The sequence below is a fragment of the Tympanuchus pallidicinctus genome, unplaced genomic scaffold (assembly GCF_026119805.1).
Source record: "Tympanuchus pallidicinctus isolate F22 unplaced genomic scaffold, pur_lepc_1.0 scaffold26, whole genome shotgun sequence".
NCBI lineage: Eukaryota > Metazoa > Chordata > Aves > Galliformes > Phasianidae > Tympanuchus > Tympanuchus pallidicinctus.
Genome location: NW_026294743.1, coordinates 3,547,633 through 3,571,131, shown reverse-complemented (window position 1 = coordinate 3,571,131; position 23,499 = coordinate 3,547,633). Strand labels below are relative to the sequence as shown.

At 40.3% G+C, this 23,499-nt stretch overlaps 1 protein-coding gene across 2 annotated transcripts; it reads left to right on the top strand.

Moving 5' to 3' along the window:
* Positions 1-4,292: 4,292 nt before the first annotated feature.
* Positions 4,293-23,261, top strand: USP38 (ubiquitin specific peptidase 38). Of its 2 annotated transcripts, none has more exons than XM_052690036.1 (10): positions 4,293-5,146; positions 6,442-6,577; positions 11,091-11,220; positions 11,498-11,599; positions 14,104-14,262; positions 15,145-15,338; positions 15,988-16,081; positions 16,866-16,972; positions 17,988-19,329; positions 21,058-23,261. In XM_052690036.1, the coding sequence occupies exons 1-10, from the start codon at positions 4,462-4,464 to the stop codon at positions 21,217-21,219; spliced, it is 3,111 nt and encodes a 1,036-aa protein (XP_052545996.1). In that variant the 5' UTR covers positions 4,293-4,461; the 3' UTR covers positions 21,220-23,261. The 2 variants fall into 2 exon arrangements, with proteins under 2 accessions (XP_052545996.1, XP_052545997.1); XM_052690037.1 differs by lacking the exon at positions 4,293-5,146 and adding an exon at positions 5,227-5,349.
* Positions 23,262-23,499: the final 238 nt, after the last annotated feature.

Below are 23,499 nucleotides of genomic sequence, written 5' to 3'. Positions count from 1 at the left end.
CCAAGGATTTTTTTTACAGGCCAAAATGCTGAGTTAGTAGAAGTCTTATAAACATACATGAGAAACTACCAAATGTAAGCAGAGATGCTTCATTCCTTGTACAAAGTATATATATCTTCCAATAGCAGCAAATTCTCAGGCTCAAACAAGATGAAGCACCTATTTTCAAGCATACCTCAATAAAGCCAATGGGCTTACAATATCAGGGATAAACTTCTTGTTTCATGAAACTTAACTTACTACTTTTTTCCTTGTTTCACCACACAAGTTTCTTTTTAGTGATCATCTGTATTTGCTTATTTCACAGTTATTCCTAAAAATGTTACCTGTAAAGTATATATCTTAAAGAACACAAATAACTTTGATATTTACTAAGCACATATTCTTGGACAAATAACATTCTGTTATACCCTTTATACACATGGATAAGATGAAGAAAAAGAAACAGCAGAAACCCTTACCTTTCAAAGGTGGTTTCCATTTCTCATTCAAGAAACTGCAATAAAAACATGAGATTTTTTTATTAATTTGCTCCTCCATTAAGCAGAAGACATTGTAAGTGTCAGCCAATGTCTGTAAGAATTTCAGAATTGGTTCTGCCTAGTGGCTCATTAAAATCTGATAAAAACAGCACTCTACCTTAAAGCTAAACCTGCTGCTGTTAAAAATGAAGTATGTTGTCATATTCTTTTAAGTTAGAATACATATTTGGGTGCATGCACAACAGTGAAAATTAGGGAAATACCACAGTGAGAAAACTGTTAGAGCATTTGTGTATAATACACAGTGAAGTACAATGCTCCATATTTTCCTTCACCTAGTGAATCTTTCTACAGAATGATGTAATATTTGACACATCTTTGGGGGCAGATGCAATAAAGAATGCATTGTCCTCTGCCATAGCTTCACAGCTGACTTCCGCAGCCCATATTCTATTTGATTTCTGAATCACAAATAACCTTGCAACCGGTCTACTTTTATTATTTTGGCATATAACTAGGCTGATGTATAACTCTATTTCTATAAGCACCCATTTCCTCAACAGGAATCTGAATTTTATCAAACATCTCATTTATCAAAGCAAGTTCTTTTTATATATGCAAAACTTTTTTTTTTTTTTAAATCAATCTCTACTTGGAAAAAAACTTCAGCATTATTTTTCTTTTTCTTGGAGATAATATGTACCACTCCATATGAATTCCTACGTAACACCACATTTTGTTAAGAACACACTCAAACTGCACCTATATTGGAAATACACACATGCTAAATAGGCACTGGCACAAGAAAAATAACTGAAGAACCACCCATATTAAAAGGGTTTTTTTTGCATAGCTTAGTTTGATTCTCTGCATTTAAGCATATAGCCTTACCCATCCTAAATATAACACAGCTGACATTGACTTAAAAATCTGGGACACTTACTGCAAACATTCTACACTGGAGGAAAAAAAAAAAAAGAAGAAATCCAGAGGCCACCAAAGTTCACTTCTTAGATTGCCAGCATACAAACAATGAATATAAAGATGTTATAATTACTACAGAAACAAAAGAGCTTAACAAAACAGATTACAAAAGCAAAATAAATACAACACTTACCAACATCCACAGCACACTACAAAACCCCACAGGCAGAATCCCCAAAAGAAACACTACCCCCGCTGGCAGTCAGCCCTTAAATGGCTCTAGGAGAGGTGCAGCCAGGCTCCACCCCTTCCAGCAGCACAGGCGAATTGCCTTCAGCTGTGCTCCTCTGGCTGACACAGTGCTCGCCTCAGGTGGTCAATCAGAGGTGCAGGCCGTGATACAGTTCCCATACAGTTAAAGATTTGAAAACTGATGCACCGTGAAACAGGACTTGTCTGTGTGTACATTGTGCCTGGGTAGTTGCTATGAAAATCTAGATGCTTTTACACCCTTCCATCCTCTGTGGCACTAAATTCTGAATTTCACACAGATACACACAAAGAACAAAATCAAATGAGGGGTCAGTGCACAGCTAACTTTCCAATTATCCAAATACAAATTCAACTGCTATTGGTACTCTCTTTAGAGAATATAATGAGATAAATATCAGGAGGAATGCAGCTGTCAATTGGGACTGCTAGCAGTCAGTTACTTGGCCGCAGCTAGAGGTACTGCTCTTTTTCAAGGTGGTTACTATTGGGGTCTTCTGAATTCCTACTGCTATCTCTGCAAGTGGCTATTACAGCAGTAAAACCGTAACACAAAATAAATAATAAAGACATGTCCAGTCAGATGTTGCTTCTTGACAGGGTGAACGCATGTATTATATATATGCAGAACTGAATCATAGCTGATTGTATCCATGGGAGAGAAGACAGCTCTTCCAAATCAGAGCATCTCTCCTCAACAACAAATAACTGCATCGTGATAACAAGTTTTACCTTCAGTAAGATACTGATGCCACATGCTGAGCTTTCTTGATTTTTGGATAATAAACCTTGCCCTGTTGTTTATTGCATGAACGTCACCTTTGGGACAAGTGACAGTACACAATTAAAACGTGATGATTCAACATTCAGGCATTTTTAATCAGCACTTAGAAAATTAAAATAATTAATACTTGGTAAACATTATCTAATTGAACGTTGGAGTGCTCTCCAGAACCTAGTTACTACTAAGCACACTTCACCGATACCAACCCTGCAGCTGAGCAAGCTGACTGCTGCCACAGGTGGACTTGGTATCAGAGCCATTATTAGCACTCAGAGATTCCTGACTCACGGTGCAGTTTCATGTTACAGTAAAACCAATCTAACAGCATGCTAACAGAAGAGGGAGGCCAGTCCACCAACTCCGTTGTACTCCCGCTGCCCATTTAAAACTAGATTGAGCAGACTTGCAGACACACAGCCACAAGCTCAGCACCAGATGCCTTAAACCTACTGCAGGTGTATGCAGATCCTTCCTCTCAGGGACACTAAATTCACTGTACCTGCAATGTGACTATCACTATACACCATCAGCAAGTTCAACACGTTAGACTTGTTCACAGGAGTTGAATAAGGAATGGGCAGATGTTGTGTCAAGAGCCTCATCGGCAGTCTTGAAGATGGTCCTGCAGGACCGTCTTGTTTCTCTTTGTCATAAACTCTGACGTATCTGAGAAATTCAGAGCTACTAACAACCCCAAACTTTCTCCTATTCTCTCTGTGGTCCTCCCTCCGTCTCTTTGCAAACTTGTGCTTCTAGCATCCTGATTTCAGCCCTTCCCCTCTCACACTGGGTTTTGGCTGCACTCCTGAGCAGCCTCTTCTCCCATCCTGGCTTCAGAAGATACCATCAGTAATTGCAAAGGGAGAACGGAAATGACATCGAATAACCAAACTTAAGGAAAAAAAATTAAAAATCCTGGTACAATTAATGCAGACAAAGCATTGTGCTCCAGAGGTGTATAAGCTATATAACTTGTAACCAGCCACTTGTTCAAGATTAACTTTTTACAGGCATTAACTACAAAGTCCTATGGGGGGGGGGGGGGGGGGGGGGATGATTTAACTCCAATACACACAAGGATAAAAGATGAAATACACACAAAGGTAATTAAGATACTGGTAGTAATAGTCTCTGACCTTTGTAACTACCTCAGAGAAAGATCTTGATCAACACAACTTGCACTGGAACGTAATGACTTCTGGAAGCGATCTCACCTGTGTGTGCAGCAAGCAAAGCACGGCAGCACGGAGGTGAAAGGGAACGGTTATCTGAGCACTGTAACTGAACACTGGAACATATAGGTGGGGAATTTAATTTTCAGCACGTTGGTTTCGCACTGTGTTTTTCTGACTGCTGTGGTGCTGAAGCTGCGGTGCCTTACAGCTACCTCTGCTGTTTGTGCCGGTTTATGGTACCCCCTGAAGTTCACAGCCCGAAGGCCGGTTTCGATTCTGCACCTGTTATGCAGCAAATGACACCAAGGATCGGATCGGCTCGTTCTCCAGAGTTTGTTGACGTTGAATTGCAAGTATTGCCCAAGCGCCCAACAGCGAGCTGCGCGCATCGAGCAACGGGGAGCCTACGTGACCGCGGGCTGCGGCTCTATTCCAGCCTCGCGACCTTTACCTTCACAGACACTGGGACAGATCCCGCCCACAGACCTTTGGAACCGCGGGAAGCCCCTACAGCACAGGCAAATCGCGGCACCGCGGCCCCGCCCCGCGCCGCCATTGGCCAGTGCCGCGATAAGGAGGCTGCCGGCGGGCGCTTGCGCGGCTTTTCGCTTCCTGTTTGTGTCTCTTTGCTTCCGGGTCGTCGAGGAACGCTCAGCCGTCGCCGTTGGGGTCGCGGCGGTACTGCAGCGGTTCGCGGGGCCGCCGCCCTCAGGCCGGCATAGCGCGCCGGGGCGACGGGAGGGCCGCGGAGAGGCGGCGGTGACGACGAAGACGACGGCGGCGGTCCCCGCCGAGGCCCGGGCCGGTTCGCCGCCGCCCGGCCGCCATGGACAAGATCCTGGAGGGACTGGTGAGCTCGTCCCACCCGCTGCCGCTGAAGCGCGTCATCGTGCGGCGGGTGGTGGAGCTGGCCGAGACGCCGCTGAGCCAGGCGCAGTGCCGCGCCATGTTCGCGCTCGGCACCCGGCTGGTGTTGCAGGGCCCCGACGCCTTCCAGCGGCAGGTGGGCCGCCAGGTGCTGGAGGCCTACGGGCGCTACCATCGCGCCGAGTTCGAGGCCTTCTTTGACCGGGGACTGGTCCTCGGCCTCCTGCAGCGCGGCTACGGCGAGCTGAGCTGCCGCGACCCGGCCATCCTCGACTACATCCAGGCGGGGCTGCGCCTCATCATGAGCTGCCCCTCGGTGCTGGAGCTCTTCGAGCTGCTGCAGGTGGAGGCCCTTCGCATGGTGTGTGAGCGGCCAGCGCCGCCGCTCTGCGCTCGCCTGTGCCAGCTGCTGGGCGACTTCCCGCAGTGCCTGCCCCGCGGCAGGAAGCTCTCGCTCGCCTTCTGCCAGCAGCTGGTGCGCAGCATCGCCCACTTTCAGAGCCGGGGCAGCCGCGAGGCCGAGCTGCGCCTCTACGTCTCGCAGGTGACGCAGGTCAGCGGGCTGCTGCGCAGCGTCTGGAAGGCCGAGCCCGACACGCTGCTGCCCTCCCTGCAGGAGCTCTTCGCCGTCATCGCCGCCGCCGGTGAGCGCCGCCGCGGGGAGCGGGGCGGGGTCGGAGGGGGAGGAGGAAGAGGAAGGGGCGGCCGCCGGCCCCGGGAGCTCGAGCTCAGGGAGCGGGAGGGCCGCAGCCGTGTCGCCGCGGGGCTGCCCCGGGGCCGCTGAATCCTCGCGCCTGTGCTCGGATGCCGACCGATGGTCAAGGATGCGGAGGTCCCCGGTGAGAAGGTAGGGGGTCGTGGCGCTCGATTGGTTTGGGAGCTTGCTGTCTGTGAGTTTAGGAGTGAAGTACTGTAATGCTGTGTAAGATGCGCTGGAAGACCGGTTTTGAATGTCTTAACAGATCAAGCTAGAGTTCGGTATCGGAGGGAAATGGTCTTCCCTAATGACGGATATCGTCAGGCCTTCGGGCTGCTCATTCTCCAGAGCTAGAAGAACATAAAGCTTAGGAAGGATACGCTCCCTGAGGGATGTAGATGAGATTTTTACATTGGTTCTTTCTGACCTCAGACATTTACTAAGTACTATGGCATTAACAAATGTAATTTCTTCTACAGTTGAGGCCCCTAGGAAACTTTGCAACACAGTACAGTTACTGACCAGTTACTGAGGTTGAGCATAGCCAGTATTTCACATGTTCTGTCTCCAGTCTTAGCAGGCAGTGCAGTGAATGGTTGTGTGGTGCTGGCATTTAGGTGCACTTAAGAGTTCCATGGGGAGTAAAGCAACAAGTTAGTAGACTCTCACCTTCTTTCGGGGATATTAGGTAACCAGAAAGTGTTATTCATGTACTTAAGTCATTGAAACCTTGATCTGTTTTCTTGTGGGATGGTGGAATGTGGGGTGACCTCATTGCAGCCCTTCAGTACCTAAAGGGAGCCTACAGACTTTTTGTAAGGTTAGATAACAGCAGTACAAGGGGAAATGGTTTTAAATTGAGGGAGGGAAGATTTAGGTTGGATGTCGGGGGAAGTTCTTAACTATGCGAGTGGTGAGGTGCTGGAACAGACTGCCCAGAGAGGTTGTGGATGCCCCGTCCCTGGAGGTGTTCAAGGCCAGGTCGGATGGGGCCCTGGGCAGCCTGGTCTGGTATTAAGTGGGGAGGTTGGTGGCCCTGCGTGTGGCAGGGGGGTTGGAGATTCGTGATCCTTGAGGTCCCTTCCAACCCTGGCTAGTCTGTGATTCTGTAATGTTTGTGTAGGGATAGGTTCATCACTTCAGAACTTCATTGCTGCAACAAAGCTGGTGGGAAATAAAGCATAGTTTTCCAGTAGGAGCTTGTTTTTGATTCTTACAACATGGCATGTTCAACTCTTACAGATACTGCATTTGAACCCTCTGTTGCACTGGCAAGTCTTGTGCAGCATATACCTTTGCAGATGATTACAGTACTCATCATGAGCCTTACTACAGATCCAAATGTGAAAGATGCCAGTATGACTCAAGCGCTGTGCAGGTACTGTATTTCACTGGGGAAGGGAGAGAAGTCTCAATCTTGCCTTTTTTTTGAAGCTACTTGTCACTTAAGTTTAAAATAATTAAATTGAAACAAACAAAAAAGAGGGAGACCCTTTTATAATGTCACATGAAGTTATGCTCTTTGATTTGTTAAACTAAGGTATATTTCTGATGCTGTGGGCGTTACCAGCAAGGTTTCAGTTTAAAGTTACAGCCCTTGTTGCTCTTGTGGCTTCTTTCTCGTGCTTTGCCGAGACAGGAGAGAGAAGAGATTTAAACAGAAACTAGAGGGAGGCTGTGTTGCTTCCAGATGATGTTTGCTCTTGAGACAGTTTAAAGTAGGAAATGCAGAGCTTTTGTATCTTCATGACTTCTTAGTAGGTTTTGTGGGGGACAGCACCTCTTTCCATTGTCTTTCAAACCTTCAGTGGTCCGTTGCATGTTATTGAATTTGTGGAAAAATAGGAATGATGTGAAGACAATTGCTTATTATATTCCTGTCCCTAATATAAACATAAACATCAGGATTATAGTGCTATTAACACTAATTCAGAGAGTGATCTGGGCTGGTGTCTTCAGAAATGTAAATAGTGCTGATGTAGAAAGATGACAAAGGATAAGTAAGCCGTTATTGAAGTTCTTTAGTGTTATTTTTTCCTCCTGGCTTTGGAAGAAGTTTCTGTTGAACACAGGTAGAAAATGTGTGAAGAATTTTAACAGGAGGAGGCATTTAGAAATTTGTCATGTCCAAAAAAGCTTTTAATATTTTCTAAGTATTATGTTTTTCATTTACCTTCATATACTTCATATGTATCTTAGTGAAATACTGAGGATATTTCTGAAAACACTGTGTTTAAATTGGGAAGACATTTGTTTTGGAAACATAATACCGTTGTTTAGGAACCTGTAAAGAGTCCAGTTGATTGAGTACTCTTCAATGAAGATGGTTGGCAGGCTAATATTCAGAGCTGGGAAATTCAGAGGATTCTTTGCATACAAATTGCTTGCTGTTAGCGTGCTGGTGATTAATCTTCATGTTAGTTTAATTTTAATATTCATGTTGTATTACAAGCTTAAACACATCGGGGCTGTATAACTGTAGCACTAGAACAACAGCTCTAAGTGCTGCCTCATAATACCAGCTGCATGGAGGAGTTTTTCGTCTTGTTTTTGAAAGGGCCATGTGCTCTTACTTACTGGATATGTGTAAGAAATGGTTGATTTTTAAGAATGTGTTTTTAGTTCAGGGCACTGACTTTCTAGGAATGTCCTGTTTTCATTTTTAGATGGTTTCATGACAACCCAGGTTGTTGTGACTCATATGCAAGACCTTGCACTTGAATTTGTTGAGCCTCATAAGGTTCTCCTGGGCCCACTGCTCGTGTCTGTGTAGGTGTCCCCAAATGGCCTCCCATCTCTCAGGCATGTTGGCTGCACCGCACAGCTTGATGTCATCTGCAAGTGTGCTGAGGGGATGCTTGATCCCACTGTGTCACAGTGTGCGCTCATAGAGGAGGTAATAACGCTGCTGGAGTGTTTGGAGCAGTGAATGACTGTTGTCATCAGGCTTACCTCATTTCCAAAAGGTGCAGAACTCCAAGCACATCAAGGCTTGTGATAAAACTCAACAGAACTTTGGTTACTGCAGTTTAGAGACCTGGTTACTCAATTCCTAAGGACAGCTATCATGAATGCTGGAGAGCCTGACTGAATGTGAACATAGAGTTTTGGGAGGTGGCATGCCTAGTAGTAGTCTGAGGGTTCTTGTTGTTCGGCTGGTTTTTAACAGGATTTATCTGCACCTAAGTTGCTGGAGTCTATCCGATAGCACTGAAGATATTTTCACAGAAGTTGCTGCTTTAGGATGCTGAGAGGAATGAATATCTTACTCTGTCCAAAGGTCACAGATACTGTCTTTCTTAAGCGCATTGGATAACAGGCCATTATAGAGTGATATGAGGAAGAAGGTCCTCTCAAGGCCTTTGGGCTATTTTTCTAGACAAACAAACAAAAAAATCCTGTCATTATACACTATCATCGTGTTCCTTATCTGTCTCTGTATAAAAATTCAGTAGGAACTGAGTAAGTACAATGCAGAGGGCATCTGATAACTGCAGTGTCTGATGTCATCGACCAGATCTCAGATTTTATGCTGAAGACAGATCAAAGCATGTCAAAAATTTAGTTCTATTTTTTATTTTGACTTTTTAGTTTAGTTTTGTAAGAACATCAACTCTGCTTTTAAGAGCAGAAATAATTTTTCAGGATGGGAGATCTACGTATATCAGTTGTGTGGAGAATGAGACTTCTTTACAGTGTTCATCATACTGAAATAGTAGTTGTTGTTCTATCAGTAACATACTTAACTATTAGTTAAGTAGTAATTATACTGAATAGAGATGACACAAGATGTCGTCATATGACCAGTTTGGGGATGGAACACAGGAAGCCCCAGCTTCCACCCAAAGCAGTGGTTTTCATTTGGAGTTTTTACATTAGCGTTGTTCAAGTTGCATGTGTTATAAGAATGGTAGTATTTCAGAACAGAGGTAATTATGTGGAGCTTTTCTGAGGGGGGAAAAAAAAAAACTCTAATAAGTTAATTAGGAAAACTAAATATTTTCCTTTGTTTTTAACCATGAAGGATGTTGTGTCACTACTGAAAGATATTAAGTTTACAAATTGAAGGTAGGGTGGTAGGATGAATGCTGAAGACTGTGGGACTTTGAGGCTTAGGGATCTCATCTGTAAATTTTTTGCAGGGGAAAGGAGTTTTGGCTGACGTTGAATTCCCCACTTTAGAAAGTTTATGGAAAGACTACTCATAGGAAACACCTGAGGTTAACATTGTGAAGAAAAGGCACCATTGCATGAATTCAGAGTAAAGATTATGATGCTGGCTTGCTTTTTCCAGTCTTTGTGATAACCCTGGAGAAATCAGAACAGATCTGTTCTTAATCCTTAAAAAGGCAGTCCTAATGATTCTTTTATAGAAGCATTTAAATGTCATGTATGTGAGGGGATTCTAATTGCAAGACAAAATTTAGAATATATATGTACTGTACACTTTCCAGTTCCAAATTATCAACTACATGTAAGTTCTAGCATTTTTTTCTTTTGCTTTATCTTTATGATGTAATAGCACGCCCATCATTCATGTCTGGTCTTGCTAAACTCACTTCTTTAGCTTTGAAGCTGGGCTCTGAAACTTTCTTTTTCATACTGATTGGAACCCTTCATTCGCCAAGAAGAATGTAGGACTTGTCTATGGTGGTTTTTTTCCAGATTGAATGTCACAAGCCTTGTGGCATGTGCAGCTGATGATTTTCAGATGGCTTGTACAGATGAATTCTCTTCCAGAGCTTTTATGTCATGTTTCACTCTGAAATTTGTCTTTCCTGGTTACAAATGATTAAGTGGTTTAACCTAAATGCTAGAGAATGGAAGGTCTAATGTGATTTGATATTGGTTTTCACATAAGTGATTATGTGTTTGAGTTCTTTACTGCTTTGTCCTTCAGAAAAGAAGAGCAGCTTGTGTTCCCTCACCACTTAGTACTGATAGATTACCTGGTGTTTGATTGACATTATGAAGTTGTGTGATAGTAGCTTTCTCCTACAGTTGCGTGTACATGGAACAGCTGACTGCTAAAGCAGTTAGATTCTCTGGGTTCTTCTTGGCTGGTGATGGCAGAATGTCTATATGACTACATGGAAAACCTCTGCATGTTTGGTGTGTGGCAAGATGCATTCGTATAGCATCCATGCTTTTTTAGTACTTTTCCCATTCTATGAAGTAGGGTAGAAGCCTGCTAACTGAGCATGTTCATACTCATACCAACTGTTAGGCTGGTTACTTGTAATCTGTTCAGCTGTTTTAGAACTTAGGCTTGTAACAAATTAATTTTTGAGGATTTTTTTCAGAAGGCAATAAATCTACTTTTAAATTCCCCCTTCTGTAGAATTATAGAACAGAGGCGTAGCATTGTGTAGGGTGAAAGCATCCTTGGGATACTGTCCAGAGCAGTCCTGCTCCAAGTGGGGCTAAGCACTGAAGTTGGGCTTCATTGCTCAAGGTATTGCCCAACTGAGTTAAGAGCTTTCTGCGGAGATGGAGGTGCCCCAGCCTTGCTGCATAACATGCTTCACAGCATCACCACACTGTGGTAGGAAAAAAAGCATAAAATGCTGTAGCATAGTGGTGTCTTTTCAAACTAGTCAGTTTTGGTCTCGTCTGTGGTAAATTCTGTAGGAGGAAATTTTTCCAATTAATGACACTTCTTCATTTTTAGTTCTAAGCTTTTTGCCGTAAATTGAATCTTGTCATAAGGTCTGTAGAAGCTGGCTTCATCTTGAATGCAAAGTCTGCACAGTACTTCATGTTTTTTGCTTGTGTATTTTTAATTATTACTTCTTGTGTATCTCCGTGTGTACAGAACCTTTTTGTTGAGGTTGAAGTGAATGACATATACTTCTGTTTTGTTTCATTAACAGTTTTTCCTTATCTTTCAGAATGATTGACTGGTTGTCTTGGCCTCTGGCTCAGCATGTGGAAACATGGGTGATTGCACTGCTGAAAGGACTAGCTGCAGTCCAGAAATTTACTATTCTTATTGATGTCACTCTGATGAAGATAGAACTGGTATGTTGGAAAAGAATAAAAGTGAAGGAGAGGAAAAGGGTTTTTTAACAGCTGTGCAACTGCAGGCTTTTTTTTTTTTTTTTTTTTTTTTTTTTTTTTTTTTTTTTTTTTTGCATTCAAGTCTTTGGTCTTGTTGTCCTGAATAGATGATATAAAATAGCTTTCAGTTACACATGATGCTTCTTTGTTTCAAGTGGTTGTCAGTTGGGAAATCTGTTTACAATTCGGTTAATGTCTTTCTAGATTTATTAAGTGTTTTGGTTTTGGTTTTTTTCAGGTCTTTAATCGACTTTGGTTTCCTTTAGTAAGACCTGGTGCCCTTGCTGTTCTTTCTCATATGTTACTTAGCTTCCAGCATTCTCCGGAAGCTTTTCATTTGGTAAGTTCCTCAAGAAATGGTTCAATTCTATCGAGTGTATTTCACATGGGATTTTTCAATTCTATGTGAAAAGAAATAGAATTTAGGGACTTTGATTTAAGCTCTGAGTTCAGCAAGATGTGTAACACATTCACCTTCCTCAATGTCAGTGCCTACCCTGAAATTGTTTTTAAGTGAGAGATGGCTCTCTAAGACTCAATCATAACAACATCCTGGCATGCACGTGTTGTTTTTTTTTTTTTAAGTTGTCTACAAGGCTCCTATGCTTGAAGCAATCTCAAATGTGTTGCATGAGTTAGAGTAATTGTCTTAAGCCTGTTTTGGTATTATTTTAATGACCAGTCTTATGCTTCTCTCTGTTCCCTCCCCTGCCCTAATCCTGACCTAGGATGCAAAACAAATGAAATAAGCAAGTTGCTTTGAACATGCTCAATATGTAAACATCTTGTTCTTTTTGTGAACTTCTCTGTTCTTCTGAGAAGTGTAAAATATGAGGTGGACAGAAGGCTTGTTCTAGGAATGTGGGTTTTTTTGCATATCTAAGTTAATATTTCCCCTCCTAATGCTTGATCATTACACGAATGACTTTTATTAACAGAAGAAAAATGTTTTGTGCTCACAATGTGTATCTTAATCACAGATTATTCTGAAGTATGAAACTTGGATTCAACCTCAGCAAAAAATGATAATTTTGCATATATTCAGAGTTGAACTTTGACTATTACACAGCTTGCTGTAAGCAAGATTTTGATTGTTAGTTTGACAGATGGGGACTTCTGTCTTCTACTCTTCCTATGTGCTTAGTGCAAAACTACTGTATTGTACATCTAGTGTTTGCAAATGGCGTTCTTGGAAGACAGCCTCTCATTTCTGTATAGACTTCTGTCAAGTAATAAGTTTGGAATTGGAGCTTCTCATTCTGTAGGTCGTTCAACAGTTAGTTTTAATGTTGTCATTTTAAAATAGTAGGAATCTTTTTTTTTTACAGTGACTAGGGTCTGCTTTTAAGATAAAAACATACTATTCATACTTACAGAACAAATGGTATTTGCAAAAGTAATGAATATTTTGTCCTTGGCTCTTCGTTCTGATGCCAAAACATCAGATTAGTTCTTGTAATTAATATACTTGTAAGGATATCGTTATTTTAGACAGTTTTTTATTTATTTCCTGTCTTTACTGCCAAACAGTTTGTAAGCTCTTTGTGATGAGAAATAGTTCTATCCATTTCTTCTGCAGTGAATCCAATGAAAGTCGAAAGATGTCTAGAATAGTTCAGTTCACTGAGAGAAGCTGCTACTCTTCTTGGGTTTGCAGTGAGATAACTTTCTACTTGGGGTTTTCTTAAGACTCAAGTGAAAAAGAAGTTAAAAGTCGTATTTAAAAATGGAGGTAGAACTGCATTGAAGATGAGAGAAGTGGAATAAATCTTTGTTTTATATGCCATTTTCAGCAGCAGTGTATTTGAGTTCATTTGCTAATAGGTTGCACTGATGGCAGGCTTTGTAAGCTTTGTAGGTACTGCTGTCGTGGCTGTGACGCTAGGTGGAGCTACAAACCGATTTCTAAATTACAATAGAACACATGTTTTCTTTTGCTTGAGATGGCAAGTATTACAGTCAGTTAAAGAAAAATCGAGAGGGTTATTTTTTTCACTGTATCTGTGAAATGAGAGCAGGATATACAGCTGTTAGTGGCAGCACAGAAGTGAAATGGTTGCTGTTGTGTCGTTAATCACAGAATCATATCGTGGTTGGAGCTGGAAGGGACACTTAAAGGTCGTCTAGTCCAACTGCCCCTCAGTGTACAGGAACACTTAGAGCTAAGTGAGGTTGTCCAGAATCCTGACCAGCCTGACCTTGAATGTATTCCAGGACTGGTCTTGCGCCACATCTGTGGGCAACCTGTTACAATGCCTTACCATCCCTATTGTTTAAAAAAAAAAAAAAAGCAAAAAAAAGTGCTTTCTTACATGCAATCTAAATTTCCTTGTAGTTTGAAACCATTTCCCTTGGAGAGGCTCTGTCCTCTTCTTTCTTATAGTCCTATGTTAGATAGAGAGGCCACTGTTAGGTCTCCCTGGAGCCTTGTCTCCTCCAGTCTGAGCAGCCCCCGCTCTCTAAGCCAGTCTTCATAGGGGAGGTGTTCCATCCCCTGCACCCATCTTTGTAGCTCTCTTCTGGACACGCTCCAACAGGTCAGCAGTTCTAAGATGGGTTAATAAGATGAGTACGATGGATGCATGCTGGAGGGAAAAACTGAATGTGTGTTTTCTGTGTTCATGAAGTTCCAGAACTTGATATATGAGCTGAGGAGAGCATGGAATACTAAACCATGCTTTTTTAAGAGAATCATGCATATGCTTTTCAGGTTTCTCAGTCACTTTTTACGTGAGAGCAAAATATTTCCTACTATTTCAGTGTGCAGAACAGTACTGTTTGTAGAACGAAATCAGTGAATAGAATTGCTTTTTAACACTTTTCTTTTGTTCCTTTCCCATTTAGATTGTCCCACATGTGGTCGGCTTGGTTCACTCCTTCAAAAGTGATGGCTTGCCTTCGAGTACAGCGTTCTTGATGCAGTTGGCTGAGTTGATACATTGTATGATGTATCATTATTCAGGTTTTCCAGAGCTCTATGAACCTATTCTGGAAGTTTTTAAGGTATGTTAAGGATACAGACATGAGATGTTGCTGTTTTGTTATCTCAAATCTAGTGATCTAGTCTCTGTGGAGTATCTTCTTTGAGGAAAGAATTAAGTGCATAATTTAATAGTAATTCTAACTGCTTGAAATATTCAAAAGCAAAGCAAAATAAAATTTGTCCTGAGCGTCCAAAAGGCAATTATAACTGCCTTTCAGAAATGTCTGTAATCAGCTAAATTATGTAATCTGCTTTCCCTGTCTTGGGCCACATAATAAAATGGGAGACATTGCTTCTAGAGTAGCTCTCAAATTTCGTTATATAATGCACATTTTTTTAACAGACATTTAAAACAAAACAAAACAAACAAAATGCAGGAAACAAGATGTTGGTTATTATTGCCTGATTTTAACATCTTGAATGTTGAAGAAGCCTCTTGTGTACTTAATGTTTTTACTTTTTTTTTTCTTTTCATTCTTACACTTTGATTTGACAGAGTAGGATTCTGTCTCCAGCAGAATAAGGGTATTTAGGTGTTCTTCAAATGCATAGAATTTGAGGAGTTGTTCTGGGGGCAAAAGGGATTGCCTGTGTAAGCTGATCAGAGGTATCTGCCCACCCCCTAATTTGTGTCATTTGGGAGGTGACAAAAAAAAAAAACAAGCCTTGGAGTGTTTTGGGTTTCTTGGTTGCTTATTTTTGCCATAGTACGTGGCATAGTACTGGCTAAAGGTATTTGTGCTCTAAGTATTCTCAAAAGGCGATTGTAACGTATGTCTCCTGGGCTAGCGAGAACCTTGAGGATAGAAGGGGGGCAAGGGAAGATACAGAAGACTGCTGGGTGTCATTAATTAGTATAAAAGCAAGTATAAAAGCCTGTTTTGTTCATGTTTCTCTTGTAGGATATGCCCAAGCCCAGCGAAGAGAAAATGAAGCTGATTCTCAGTCAGAGTGCCTGGACTTCTCAATCCAATTCTTTGCCGTCTTGTTTATCTAGACTTCCTGGAAAATCTGAAACTGGGAAGACGGGCCTGATTAACTTAGGGAATACCTGCTACATGAACAGCATTATTCAGGCACTTTACATGGCTACTGAGTAAGTCCTTTTTACCAGCTCTTTCCCCTAGAGCTGCTTAACGATAGCGCTATTGTTGTCAACCATGGCTAGTTAGCTGTTGCGATGGAATTGCTTTACACAGAATATAAACATGCCCTGGGTTACTCAGCTACCTAGGGCTGAGTGAGTTTCTCTGCGTGGTAATTACTGACTGCTTTGTTAAGATCCAACTCTGTGCAACTGCAGTTTTAGCAGTTAAAAATCGTGACCCTTTCTGTCCATTGTCAAAAAGATAAGTGCGTTGAACTTAGGAGAGACTGAGTCAGATAACAGCTATTTCTTCAGTATCTAAAATGAGAGTAATGTGTCTGACTTCCAGATTCTAGTTAAGTCATTTTTTAATTTGTTCCCTTTAATATTGTGAAAATTTCATGATTATCTTTTTGTTATTCTCTAGAAGCTATTGGAAAAAAAGTTCATTTCTAAACATTTGAATATTAATAGGAACTTCCTAGCGATAAGTTCTTACTGTACGATAGTTTTGCATTTCTGCCATAGAGCAGAGTCCAGGAATTGAGGGAAGGTGTTACACGTTTTGCCTTCTTTCAAACTGAAGTAATTTGAGCTGGAATGTTGACTGCGTTACTGCTATAAATCTACCAGGGCAACTGTCTACCTCTTCTTTCAGTTTCAGAAGACATGTTTTATCTCTGAATCTAAATGGTTGTAATTCATTGATGAGAAAATTACAGCATCTTTTTGCGTTTTTGGCCCATACCCAGGTAGGTGAATTTTTCATCTGCTCTTTCTTAAGCTTAGGTTTGTGTGCTAGAATTTAAGAACAAACGTGATGCCATAAGCATACTCTTGAACATATTAAAAATGTAGATTTGTAGGGACTGAGTCTGCCTATAAATGTTCAGGTCTTGATAGAATTAGAGAAATCTGTTTCATAAGTGGGATGCTGTGGGCTGTTGAAGGTTTTCTTTCAGAAGGCAAAATAAAAAAATCCCAACAAGACCTGATGTGATAAACCAGTTGATTTTATGCAACTTAATGGAATAAATTGTCACCTTCTAAAGTGATTTCTTGAAATTTCATCATGTTTCAAGTTAGTTCATTTATGAAAGTTCATTCTCAAACAAAATATTTTACTAGTGTTAGATGAAAGCAAGTCCCTGTGAAAATGAGGATAGGTCTCCTTAAATATGAGTGTGGTATTAACGAGTTACTGGTATTCTTACAAAGAAATAAATGCTTTCTTCTTTTTAAGTTTGCCAGCAAGAAGAATAACTTGTTTTTAGGCATAGTATCTGGCTTATGCTTGATACACGCTTACTGTTTGCTTAGAGGATTCACTTTTATTTTTTGATACTAGAGGAGTTTGTTGTGATATTAATGACCAATACTCATCTTGATCCTCATGATTGTGATACAGAAATGGTCTGTATGCAGACCGTGCTACAATTCCTTTAGAATAATGTTAGCCAGAGTCCAGCTGTCAGTATGCAAGTAACCATGAAGTAATTTGTACATAACTCTTCTGTTTCTCCCATATGCTAACAGAGGGAGGCGTATGCTCCTAGAATTTTCCTTGAGGCGTCCAGACCGCCGTGGTTCACCCCTCAATCACAACAGGATTGCTCAGAATATCTCCGGTTCCTGCTCAACAGGTATAGTCATGTCATTAATGGGTAGAAACCTTGTTGTGTAATGGTGAACTTGTCATTATGTGCAGTCATTCAAGAGCTCCTTTGTGTGAGTGAATGGTGGCAGTTCTGGGTTTGTTGCCTGACTGTCTGCTGTTCTATGGTAGATGTATCATCTGTGAAACCTTAGTGTGTTTAATCCATGGTTAAGTCCGAATACAGCCTTCTCTCCAAGTCATTGAAAGCAGGTTAGATTGGTGGTGGTTTTTGTTCTTAAAAACCTAAACTTGGGTATTAATTACGTTAGCTGTGGTCCTATCATGAAGCTTCTGTGGTTGCTGAAAGCTGTTTGGTCATTTGTCTGAAGTTTTATGTTTATTTTATATAGCCTATGCAGCTATAATTCATGTGGGTTAGATAAGTCAGGAAGGTATGTATGTGTGTTAATAGTTTATTAAGTGAATTAATGACAGGTGAAAGGAAGAAACCCCACAGAATATATTAGTTACTTGTTAATTTTGACTTGCTGAGTATTTCTACGGAGACTGAATTTATCTCAGTTGTGCAAGTGTCCTTTTTTCCCTGTCTTGGATTTCTTTTGCTATAGTTTCTAACTTTCTTGGCTGCACGATCCAGACCTTTTGTTCTCCTCTGAAATAATACAGTGCTACTTAAACAGCTATTTCTTCTCTTAGGAAATTTGACGTGAGGAGCCAGGCAAGTGGGGAACTGATTTCTTAAAGTAACGGTTAATAAACATTGATTGTTAGACGTCTGAATAACTGCTGGTTCACAGAGCATATTTATTGTGTTAGATGTAATGAGTTTTGCATGAAATGCCTTTATGCTGTGACTTAATACTATTGGATAGTACTGAACTATGTTGGTTGATTATATAAGCAATAAAATTTTTTTTTTAATTTAAGATGTTTCTATCTGCTTAACAACTTTTAAGTGTAACTGGACAAAAAATCTTGAGTGGTGCAGCAGTATTTTTGGAGAAAATGGAGTAGTTACTCAGATCTCTTTTTGTCTTCAGGTTGCATGAAGAAGAGAGAACTTTGAAAGCATTGTCTTCAGCAAAGTCTGCTGAAAGTAGGAAGAATGAAGAGTCCCAGGCACAAGAAACTGTCCCTAAAGCACAGGTATTTGCCGAAGCACTTTGTAAGGGGAGTGAAGAAAGAACTCTCATAGAGAGAATGTTTGGAGGAAAACTGAAGACTACTATCTGCTGTTTGAACTGCAAAAGCACATCTCAAAAGGAGGAAGCTTTTACAGATCTCTCTTTAGCTTTCTGTCCTCCGATGTCCTTGGAAAGCGCTAGTGTGAAATGTGTGGAACATTCTGAAATAAAAGATGACTCTGTGGTGCAAACTACTATTTCAGCAACTTCGGCTGGAGAAATACCTCTCAGTAGCTTGGAAGTAAATGGTGGAAGCAACGCACTTACAAATGAAGGAATCCTAAAGGATTTTTCTGCTGAGCCAAACTCGGAGACAAAATCTGAATTGAACAAGGATCAAGATAGTAGGGATGTTTCTTCTGCACTGGTAGGGAAAAGCACCCCATCAGTAACGGACTTACTGAATTATTTTCTGGCACCTGAGATCCTTAGTGGAGACAATAAGTATTATTGTGAGAAGTGTGCCTCTCTACAAAATGCTGAGAAAACTATGCAAATCATTGAGGAACCTGAATACCTCATTCTCACTCTTCTGAGATTTTCGTATGATCCAAAGTGTCATATAAGACGTAAAATCTTGGACAGCGTTTCTCTGCCACTTCTTTTGGAAGTGCCAGTCAGAAGAGCAACATCCCCTCTAGCTGTGGCTTCAGGAAGTTGGTCTGTTGATGTTGAGGTTTCTGATATTGGGGAAAATCTTGCTAAAAAACTGAAGCCCTCAGGTGCTGATGAAGTGTCCTGCCCACAGCTGGTGCCCTACGTGCTAAGTTCTGTGGTGGTGCACTCTGGTGTATCCTCTGAAAGTGGACATTACTATTCATATGCTAGAAATGTTACTGGTTCAGGTTCTTCAGGACAGTGTCACCAGTCCCAAGCTTTTTCTTTAATTTCTCCTCAGAATAAGTTGTTAGCAGAGGAGAGTCCCTGTGCTGTTATAGAAAGTGAGCTGGACACTGAGATGCCAAAAGAATGGTTTTTATTCAATGACAGCAGAGTGACATTTACCTCATTTCAGTCAGTCCAGAAAATTACCAGTAGGTTTCCTAAGGACACTGCTTATGTTCTGTTTTACAAAAAGCAGAGTAGTACCTGTGGCTGCAATGCAAATTCAGCAAATGGACTCTGGGTGAATGGAGACCCTCCCCTACAAAAAGACCTCATGGATGCAATTACAAAAGATAACAAACTATACTTGCAGGTAAGATTAAGGTAATATGTGAAGAATGGTCTTTTTAAAACTTCCAAGAAACAATTTATAAGGGGGTGAAACGGTAGCTTTTAAGCATTCCAGTATATTATAAAAGTGACATGTCTGGCTTCTGTGTTGATTCTGGTCTTAGTAGGTTAATGGGCTTTCACCATTAGATAGGAAGCATGAGTTAAAATGTCTAGTGCATTGTAGTTGAAACAATTTTTAGTGAAGGTGTTTGTGCTGGTCCTTTTAGTACTTGTAATTCGGTGCAGGAAAAACTGTTCAAGCTGCTGATTTTCATTGCCTCTAACAAATAAATAAAATAGGTAGAAGTATATAATAGGTAAAAAAAATTCTTAGTGTTTTTACAAGCATATTTTCACTTGAAGAGACACTGAATTTGTACAACTGTAATTATACAAATGCTGTCGCCATAAAGTGACACTTAAAGTGAAGACTACTTGTAGAGCTCTACCTTGTTGTCACCTCCTCAGGTTGTTTTAAAAAAAAAAAAAGTGAAATGCAGTATTCCACAGTAAAATGTAGCTTGTTTTGACCACTGCTACATTGTTTAGGCTGTTTAACAGTTGGACAGTTCTCTTGTTTGGCTTCTGATTCATTAAGATGCTCCTGTATGAGCTTAAGGCCTATTCAAATTAAAAGTAGTTAAGTTCAAAATGACAAGTAAGAGTGAAACCTCAGTGTGAAATTCCTTTAGAATAGCTGCAATTATTTGACAAAACAGAGAGCTTCAATTGTAGCTTTGTTGCTGATTTCTGAGTAGTTGAAGTATCTGTCCTGTTATTTTTTTAATGATACTTCTCTCAGCTGCATGAGATAGCATAAGGTAGCATGGCTTCTTCAGCTTCAGTTCCAAATCACGTGAAGTTTTTCAGAGCTGACTTCTTCCATTGGTATGAATGCAGTAAAAATCATAGTAAAATTTCCAACTCAATGCTTAAGTATCTTTAGCACCCGTGAAAGTACATTGAGAAATTTAAGCCTAGTGCTTTCACAGTAGTATAACAAGTCTTTGAGGTTCTTGGTGTTGTTCCTTGCTTCCATCGGACGGTAGAGGAGAGAGGTAGAAACTCAAGGTGACCAATGTCATTATGAAAACCCTGTTAATATTTCCTCCTGTTGCCTTATGGGGTAGTGTGTAATGGCCAGTTGCCACATGAAGTTCTGTCAGTCTGATTCTTAGCACCTAAATACTTTTATTGTGTCCTCAATTAAGCTTATGCTGTCATGTCAGTTTTTCAGAACCCTACCTCTTTTTTGCCCCGCTTAACTTTTGAAGCTCTTAGCCAGTTTCAGGAAGGGATACTAAAGACAGAGTATTGCAAGGTATGTGAAAGTAGTTGGAGTGAAAAACTAGTGTATAATATCCCTGAGAGAAGAACCTTTACTCATTCAGTTTTTTTGGTTTCTTACAAGCCTGTCACCTGATTAATAAAGGTGTCAAGAGTCTCTTTTCTTATCTCTACTGCTTGTAGAGGTACCTCCTTGAGTTTTCCAGAACCTGATATTGTCTTTAGAGCTTTAGAGAATACTGCACACTGATGTTAATAGAGGGTTAGCATCACAGTAACTCGAAAGTAAGTCCACACTGAATGTAAACTAAATACTTGTTTATCTTTTTGGTGTTTTTTCTTGTGTGCTACTCTAGTATTTAGTTTATGCAGTGGAATTAAAACTTGGGTTTAAAATTAAATCAATATTCTTTGATTTCAGGAGCAAGAGCTTAGTGCTCGAACACAAGCACTTCAAGCTGCCTCAGCCTCGTGCTCTTTCCGCCCCAATGGATTTGATGACAATGATCCCCCGGGAAGTTGCGGACCAGCAGGTGGAGGAGGAGGGGGTGGATTCAGTACTGTTGGTAGATTAGTGTTTTGACTAGGCAGATGACCTGGAATACACTGGTTCTAAAGCAGCGCGGTACCGCTGAGGACAGTTAAATGTTGAACTTACTGTACGAAGTTTTGAGACTTCATCCTTGTTTAAAAGCAAATGTTGAGCAAAAGCAGTTCTTGCGTACCTTTTATTTGAAATAAATAAGCGCATAATGGAAAAAAAAAACTACCTCTTAAAAATTCAATTGCTTTTATAGTAAGATATGCTTTCCCAAAAGACAGGAAATTGAGATTTTTAAGTAGGTTCTAACACCTCTGCGTTTAAACAAATGCATTTACATCATTTTCCATAGACTTTATCCACTCAATGAAGCAAGTTGATTTTGACTCTGGTGGCGTTGTTGTATGTGCAAGTCCTTTCAGATGGGTTAAACTACATGCATCCCATTCCACCTTATTTACAAGTCTGATAACTTCATAGTTTCTAGAGATGATGCAATCATACAATGAAGGCAATAAATTAATGTGAATTGATACAGTGCTTCTAAAAATATTCAATATATTTACAGTATGAGTGTAAAGAAGAAAAATATAAATATTTGCAAAGCTATTTTCCACAAAAGTGCATGTTCTGTGGGAACAATGTTTTTAAATAGAAGTTACTAACTTTGTAGCATTTTTTATTGTTTTGAGAGTTTTAAAATTATTTCAGGGAATATATATGCTATGTATTTGAAAGGAAGAGATTCTGTATGTGCCTTGCAGTACTGTAACTTAAATCAAGCTTTCTGAGACTGCGGAAAAGGAAGAAAATGGTTGTGGTCAATTTTTCTTGTCAGTGTTAGGAATCAAGTGTTTCTAGAAAGCTATTTGGTTTCCAGAAGTAAAAGCTTAAAAAAGGACTAAGTTTGTCCATTATTTTTGAATCAGAGGAATATACGTAGAGAATTATGATTTTTATGGCTGCACTGGTTAAAGAGGTCAGTCATAAATTTTGAACTACACTTACGAAATCATAGGAAGGCTACCTATATGGATCCTTGCTGAGGGTCTGTGCTTGTAAAAGTCCTTCAAAATTTTGCCTTCTGGTTTGTTTTCGTTTTTAATTTTTTTAGTGAGAAGTAATTGATGAATTCAGGCTTTAATTGTCTGCAGAAGACCAAATTGACATCTGTGGAGCGACGTCTACTGGCTTATTGGGCCAGCGTAAGTCAAGGAAACCACTCTTCTAGTCTCGACAGAATTAGAAACTGTTTTTGATGTGCAATGAGGATAACAAAAGTAAATGAGTTACACTAAATGTGGTGATTGATTCTGAACTTGAATAATCTTATACTGAAGTGTAAATTTATTTAAAATATTTTTTAGAAAATTCTGCACTGTTTTGCTGTGTTTTTTATATTCTACTTAGTGACAAAGTGCATCTTTAAAAAGCATGCGAACCTGGCAGGTGGTAGTTAAACTGTACAATATTTTTTTTTCTGAAAATGCCTTTTAAAAGCATAAACTAAGTTTAACTTGGTTCCTATAGTGCTGAGTAAATGGATTTTAGTCCACAGTAAGGTATCCTAGCTTGCAAACTATTTTTATATTGTCACTAAAATTGTTACTTGCTCTGCTATTGGTTCATATGTTGCTGTTCGAGAAAGCAGTTCACCTTCAGTTTCATTAAATGGCTTCCATGCTCTGTTTTGACTGTTGTATGTCAGCTATCTCAGTTGTACTGGTGGGTTCAGCTGTGAGATGGGAAGTGTTATGAGACCAACGTGAAGAATATTCTCATTTAGCTTGCTTGAGTGAAGTTTTCTTGAAGCTCAGTCCACCTTTACATTTGGTAGCTTTCACTCTAAGAGGGTTTTTTATTTCCTTTCAGGTTTTTCTCCGACTTAATTCCAGTTTTAAGGTTAATCTGGTTTGTTTGGTTTTTTTTTCTTTTTTTTTTTTTACCAAATTGTGGGAAGGGCGCACTTAAAAGCTGTTAATTTGTGTTGGAGTGGGAATGTTTTCTGTCTCCAAATGAGTTAACGGTTAATTTTAAAACAGCAAAATTAAAAGCAGGAGCAGATGTTTTTACTCTATATGAAATCAGGCTTTTGTAAAGGTCGGTTTTGCTTTTCATGCTCTCCAGTAAAAGTAGCCTACCTTAAAAATGTGTGGTATGATTTTTGTGTACCTATTGTGTATGTGTTTCATGAGCTCTTGGAAGGCTTTCTACACTCTAGTTTGCCTATTATAAGTAAAATATTAAATTTGGTAACTTCATAACAGAGTAATGCCACAGTTTAAAACTGGAAATCTCTGAAGGTTTTTGCTTTGTCCTGTT

What these genes read in the sequence shown, in the direction of transcription:
- USP38 (XM_052690036.1), top strand. Translation starts at nt 4,462, where the DNA reads ATGGACAAGATCCTGGAGGGACTGGTGAGCTCGTCCCACCCGCTGCCG. An exon ending in CGCCGTCATCGCCGCCGCCG is followed by an intron (nt 5,147 to 6,441) that starts GTGAGCGCCGCC and finishes CAACTCTTACAG; the next exon opens with ATACTGCATTTGAACCCTCT. An exon ending in CTCCGGAAGCTTTTCATTTG is followed by an intron (nt 11,600 to 14,103) that starts GTAAGTTCCTCA and finishes TTTCCCATTTAG; the next exon opens with ATTGTCCCACATGTGGTCGG.